This window comes from Teleopsis dalmanni, chromosome 2 (genome assembly GCF_002237135.1).
Source record: "Teleopsis dalmanni isolate 2A chromosome 2, ASM223713v2, whole genome shotgun sequence".
NCBI lineage: Eukaryota > Metazoa > Arthropoda > Insecta > Diptera > Diopsidae > Teleopsis > Teleopsis dalmanni.
In genome coordinates, this window is record NC_051847.1 from 164,815,964 (window position 1) to 164,823,112 (window position 7,149).

At 33.5% G+C, this 7,149-nt stretch overlaps 1 protein-coding gene across 1 annotated transcript; it reads left to right on the plus strand.

Annotated features, from left to right (window-relative positions):
- The first annotated feature begins 5,199 nt into the window (after nucleotides 1-5,199).
- Nucleotides 5,200-6,544, plus strand: LOC119684469. The gene is made up of 2 exons (XM_038098514.1): nucleotides 5,200-6,398; nucleotides 6,454-6,544. Exons 1-2 carry the CDS (start codon nucleotides 5,226-5,228, stop codon nucleotides 6,460-6,462), a joined length of 1,182 nt encoding a protein of 393 aa, XP_037954442.1. The 5' UTR covers nucleotides 5,200-5,225; the 3' UTR covers nucleotides 6,463-6,544.
- The last annotated feature ends 605 nt before the right edge of the window (nucleotides 6,545-7,149 follow it).

Consider the following 7,149-nt stretch of genomic DNA (forward strand, 5'->3'; position numbering starts at 1 on the left):
CAAAAGAAATCTCTGATTTAAAACAATGTAAAGCAGTCAACAGTTCGAGTCAACTAAATACTTTAGCACCGTTCATTGACGAACAAGGTGTACTTCGTGTTGGAGGAAGGCTTGAAGCATCAACATTGCCATATGATGCTAAACACCCAATGGTAATTCCTTACAATCACTCAATAGTGAAATTGATGTTCAAAATGAAACATGAAGAAAATTCCCATTGTGCTCCACAATTATTGCTAAGCATAATGAGACAAAACTTCTGGCCGATTAAAGGAAAGATTATGGCGCGAAACATTGTTCACAGCTGTGTCATCTGTTCAAAGGCAAAACCAAAACTGATGGACCAACTCATGGGCAACTTACCGACTGATCGAGTTACTCTGACTAAACCATTTTTTACCACAGGAGTTGATTACTGTGGTCCGATATGGATTCATTATAAAATTAGAGGAAAAAGGCCAACAAAGGCATATTTAGCAGTATTTTGCTGTTTCGCGACTAAGGCTTTTCACCTAGAAGTGGTGAGTGACCTGACAACAGAGGCATTCATAGCCGCTATTCAACGTTTTATCAGCAGAAGAGGAAGATGCCAAACAATTTATAGTGACAATGCGACTAACTTTGTTGGGGCGAGAAACCAACTACAAGAGCTCCAGTTTACCATTTATTCAGAAAATGGTAAAGAAAAGATCATTAAGACCAGTAGTAACAAGGGAATTGACTTCAAATTCATTCCACCAAGAGCTCCTCATTTTGGAGGACTCTGGGAAGCTGCCGTCAAGTCAGCTAAACATTTAATGATTAAAGGAATTTTCAACGCTTCATTGACTTATGAAGAATTGACAACAGTCATAACTGAAATAGAAGCCATGTTAAATTCAAGGCCAATAACAAAAATGTCATCCGATCCAAATGATCTAACAGCGCTTACACCAGGACACTTTCTCATAGGCGATCCACCTACCACTAATGTAGATCCTTATCAAAAGGAGAGCCGAATGAGTTTATCATCACGATGGCGTTTAGTTTCTGAACTCAAACAAGAATTCTGGAGAAGATGGTCAAAGGAATATCTCAATGAACTCCAATCAAGGTACAAATGGAAACAACAAAAGGCAAATCTATGCCAAGGTGATTTAGTCATTATTAAAGATGATAATCTACCCATGTACAAATGGCCTCTTGGCAGGGTGCAACAGGTGTATGAAGGAGAAGATGGTTTGGTCCGTGTAGCTGACATAAAAACAGCCAATGGGATTTTTAAACGACCATTACGATCATTGGCCCCCCTACCCACTGAAGGCAGCATTAATCAAAATTCAACAAAACAAAATTCTACTGTCACACAAACAAGACGAACGAATGAACCTAGTGAAGCGTTGCCAAAGCGTCGAAAGATATATGATGGCACATCTTTAATGATGACCATACTTGTGACAATTTTGATGATGCCATTAATACTTTCGAAACCCATTGAAGAAATATCATTTCCAAACAAACCCGGAATATATTTTGAAGGAATTGGCACCGTAAATCAAATCATTGGAAGATGGAAAATTATCACTTACTTTGAGTTCGCGCCTATTCGAAAGGAGATCGAAAGGTTTCAAAATGGCACAGCAGCACTTCAGCAATTGTGCCCATTGTTACAGCAACAAGAAAGCTGTTATGAGCTCGTCCGTCAATTCAATAATACTAACATAGAGTTACGAACTGAAACGAAGGTCATGACGAGACACCGATCAGCCAGAGGAGCCATCAATATAGTTGGAAATATTGCTAACAAATTATTTGGTGTTTTAGATTCAGAATATGCTGAAACGATTTCTAAAACTCTAACTCAAATCAACAACAATGAAGATGTACTATCAAAAATGATCAAAAATCAGACTACAGTCATGGACTCAACTCTAAATATATTCAGCAAAACTACAGAAGCCATTGCAGTCAAACTGAATCAACTACAAGATGAGACAAACAAAATAGTAGATCACACTAATCATAATACTAAACGTATTAACCACCTAGAGATCTATACATCACTGGTAACCCAACTTACATGGATGGCACATACATTAATGAAAATTGAAGCTGCGATATTTGATGTCTTAACTGATACTCAGCATGGCAGAATTAATTCTCTTTTGATGTCTCCACAACAACTTCAAGACCAAATCATGAAGATCAAGGGCCATTTACCTCATTCACTTCGTCTTCCATTTAATCAAGAGGATGTTATTCATTTATACACGTTGATGTCTTCACAAAGTGGAATCACACAAGATCATTTGATAGTTGTCTTACAACTGCCATTAACCGATCATGAGGATTTCGATTTATTCAATCTCGTCCCAATTCCTGCAACAGTCAACAATACAATGATGACAATAGTTCCAGAAGCTTCATTTTTAGCTGCCACGCCGCATAGAGACCAATATTTTGCCTTAACTCGTGAACAGTATAAGGAGTGTATGATTTTCAAGCAACCAGAAAACAAACTACTTTGTTCAGATAAACAATCAAAATATAACACCGGCTCACAGGTTTACGCTTGCGAATTTAACCTATTAAAAAACATATCTGACAATACGTGTAATGTGCAGGAAACAAAATCGAACATTATTTGGAGTCCCCTGTATCATGCGAACCAATGGATATTCGGGTCAAAAAACAATACAACAGTTACGGCCGTCTGTAAGGGCATCACGACTCATTTAGAACTACAAGGTGCAACACTGCTGAAATTACAAGACGACTGTGTACTCAAACACCAAACGTCTACAATTCAGACACATCAAACGCTTACCGACACCATGTATGAATCTTACATTGCATTTGGTGAGATACCTGTCATCAATAACTCAGAATTATGGTCAAAGTTTAAAGGAAGTTCATTGAATCTCAGCAATGAACTTAAACAGTTAAAGCTACTTCACAATACTCTGAAAGATGAAAAATTCGCTGAATTACCACACAAACTACAGACGGACAGCATGCACCATTACGCAATTAATTCCATAACCCTAATTCTTGTCGTTGGAGCCATCATATGGATGATATGGAAAATAAAGCAGGTAAAGCATCCAGAAGTCAATCAGCCAACACAAACTCTCACACCAAACGCGATGCCACGAACAAGATTTACTTTGGAGCCTGAAACAATTACATAGCTTCTCAAATTCTCATGATGCTATAAACTCTAAATTTTATATTCTTAAGTTTATATAATATTGTATAACTATTTATTGTTTAAAAATTATATGTGTATTTATATATCCACAAAATGTTGTAATTATTTTTTTTTTATTTTTTTTTGATTTTTTAAAAAAAAAACACACATAATGCATTGCAAATCAAATTAATCATTGCTCATAGATTCATTCTTGAATAACGTAATTCAAGCCGGGCAGAATGTTAAGTTTAACAAACCTAACATATTTTAGCTCGCTTGTAATCACGCTTATGCAGCAAATAAATATTGTAAATATTTACGTTTATAAGTTCAATAACTTCACATATTGTATTTATGCTTATGCAGCAATATGTGAAATTTTAATTATTATTTTAGTCACCAATAATTGTAATTATTATTATGCTTAGTAAGTAATTTTATACTATATAAGGAAACAATATTAATAATAAAAAAAAAAGCGAAAACAATCGTCTTTACTTCACAATCAAAAATTGGTTATTGGTAGATGTGCCTTTTAACCACTGTAGAAACAAAATAAAAATTATTTACTTACTTGGCTAGCGGTTTATGTGCCTGCAAGCCTTTCATCTTAACTACCTGATTATTGGTTTATGTGCCTAATAGTCAGTGTAACAAAGTAAGCAAATACAGACATTGATACCACCTCAGATTACGTGGTATATATTGATAAGCTTCTCATGGTTCGAAGTGATATGATGTCCTATTCGCTTTTACGATAATAAAATTTAGATGCTACCCACAGACCATAACCATGACTATTTATTAAAAATTATACTTTTGTTAAGAATTTAAAATTTTATTATTTATAAATTTCAAGGTGACAGTTTTTTTCTGTAGATAAACAGATGTGATCAACCAAAGCGTTTAATAGAAAGATACATCCCCGATAAGCCTTATAAAATTTTGATTCGAAAACTGAGAAGAAGCACATCGTACTGGGTTGTGAACCAGATCTTAGTGCAGTAATTAACTGGGTAACGAGATTAGATAGTAAAATTGTATAATATTAATATTACAGCCTATGTAAGTTTAACAACCAGTTAACTACCATTCTATTATTGAAATATTTAGCAGATTTCAGCTTTACCAAAAAAGTTTCTGTAACTTCATTTGATTTTCATTTTGATGACAAAATATGCATTTCATATATACTAACATTTACGGACCTATTCTGTGCACTTGACAAATTTGTCAAATTCTTTAATAAGATTTTTGTTTTTTATATAGCAGAAAGTTTTTTGGTATTCTGGACACATCTTGACAAATTTCAAAGCTCAAGTACCTAGTGCTTCTCACCACAATATGGTGTAAAGTGTTTTGTAAAGAAAACTATTCGTAATTGTTCGTAACTGTTCGTAAAAAAATGCTTGTAAAGAGCATATATTTTAAGTTGTCAAAAGCATTTTTCATGCATTCAATTAACAATAAAAAATATGCTTGTAAAGAGCGTATATTTGAGTTAAGAATATTTGTCATGCATGCAAATAAAAAAAATGCTTAAAAAGAGCATATTTTTATAGTTGTCAACAGCATTTGTAGTATTGACAACCAACAAGGAAAAGAGCTTTTTATTTATGTCACAGAATACCTAAACTTTTACAGCAGTCAATTTTGACAAGTGTCAATGTTTGACAAGTTTATAAAGTGCATAAAATAGGTCTGCTAATATATATAAAATCTTACATTTATATATAATATATAAATTAATGTTGCCGACACTTAATGTTATAAATACTTAATATTGTAGTAGTATAAGTATTGTAGATGTATGATAGTATATAAGTGTTGTAGTCATAAGATAGAATTAAGCATACACATGTAAACTAAGGTAGAATTAAGAGAAAGAATAATAAAAGAGACAGTTGCGTGACGACCGTCGAACAAAGTAGATGTTGGTTGTTTCTACTAAAATTCAGAAGTGGGATCAAGTAAAAAAAAAAAAAAATTTTTTTTTAAAGCCCGTGTGTAATAAAATATATATATATAAAATTTTTATATAAAACTGTGAAGAATGGATGGCATAGCTGACGTTTTATGTTTTGATGATCTAACGGTGGAGGAGCTAAAAAATTGGCTGACAAAATTGAAGTTGCAAGTAAGTGGAAACAAAACGCAGTTGATTGCGCGTTTAACAAAAGTGCCACAGCATATTCGCAGTGAGTGTGCGCCGATGAGCATAAAAAAAACAGTGACGCCAGAATGTGATGAAGCAGTTGAGCAGTCTGTTGTACAAAATTGTGAAATTGTGAGTAACGAGCGAAATCAAATTGTAAGGGAGGAAGTGAATAACAAAGAAACAGAGGAAGAAAAAATGCAAAGAGAAACTACTATTAGAGAAGAAGAAATAAAAAAAATGCAACTCATGCAAAAAGAAATTGAGTTGCTTAAGAAAGAGCGTGATCTGTTTGAAAAAGAGAATGAATTGACAAAGAAAATGACTCAATTACAATTAAACACTTCGAGTTTAAGCGAATGTAAACATTCAGTACAAAGAAAAGAAGTACCGCTCATAATATTAAAAGAATTTTTACCGGAATGCGATGGTAACAATTTTAATGTTTGGGTTACGCAACTTGAAGCGTTAGAAAAAGCTTACGAATTAGAAGACAATGTAGTTCGAACACTTATTATAACGAAAGCAAAAGGTAGAGTACAAAATTGGCTCCACTCTACACCAAATGTTCTCACACAAAGCAGTAAAATATTGATCGAACAAATGATTTCCGTATTTGGCTCAAAAGAGAGTATTGTTCAATTGCGTCGCAAATTTGAAACACGTTTGTGGTCCGATGATGAAAAATTTGTTGATTATTACAACGATAAAATTGTTTTATCATTACTGATAAATATGTCGGAAGAAGAGTTAGTTGAATACATTGTTGATGGAATACGTGATCCACAACTGCGTATGCTTGCAAAAATGCAGCAGTTCAAATCAAAAGAAAAATTGGTAGCAGCGTTTGGCGATGTTAATCAAAATACTGCTAGGACAGTGTCGACGAATGAAAGGCGTGTAAAGCAAGGCTTAAGATGTTTTAACTGCAGTAATACTGGGCATGTTGCCGCTGAGTGTCGTCAACCGAAACGTCCATTCGGAGCTTGCTATGGATGCGGTAGTTTGGAACACCGGGTTGCAGTCTGTCCCAGTAAAAAATTCAACGCCAACGAACAACAAAATAATTATGTAAGGTATTTTCGTATGTCAATTATAGGCTTATATAAAGTATCCTTATTTCTAGAATGCCTAATAGACTCTGGCAGCCCAATTAGTTTTTTGAAAAAATGTTGTGTACCGGAAGCGGTAAAGTTAAATGAAATTTCGAATGTAGAATATTTTGGCCTTAATAAAAGTAAATTAAAAATAGTTGGAGAAATAAGTTGTTTGATATTTTTGAATAAAAAAAATGTAATGATTAAATTTTATGTAGTTGCTGATGATTCTATGGGCAGCCAAGCAGTCTTAGGTAGAGATTTTTTAAGAAAAAGCAATGCAAAGATAATATGGAAAAATTGTTGTAAAGATCAGCCAAAAGAAAACAGTAGATTTAAATATCAAAAAAATATAAAATTAAGTGATGACAGTAATTGTGACGATGCAAAAACTTTTGAAGAAAGTATTTTAGCAATCGATATAAATGATGAACATAAAGAAAAATGTAATATTGGTCCAGAAGTGTCATTTAAAACAAAAGTGTCGTTAGAAGAGTTATTTACTAAATGTTATCTGACACCAGTGCGTCCAAAAGAACCCGAGATAAAGTGTGAAATGAAGATCAGTTTAGATAATGTTAAACCATTTAATTACTCCCCAAGAAGACTTGCATATACAGAAAAAGATGAGTTACAAAAAATGTTAGATGACTATACGTCCAAAGGTATTATTAAGGAAAGTGAGTCAGAATTTTCTTCACCAATTGTGTTAGTGAAGAAAAAGA

Excerpts from the sequence above, each read along its gene's own strand:
- LOC119684469 (XM_038098514.1), top strand. The coding sequence starts at position 5,226 with ATGGATGGCATAGCTGACGTTTTATGTTTTGATGATCTAACGGTGGAG.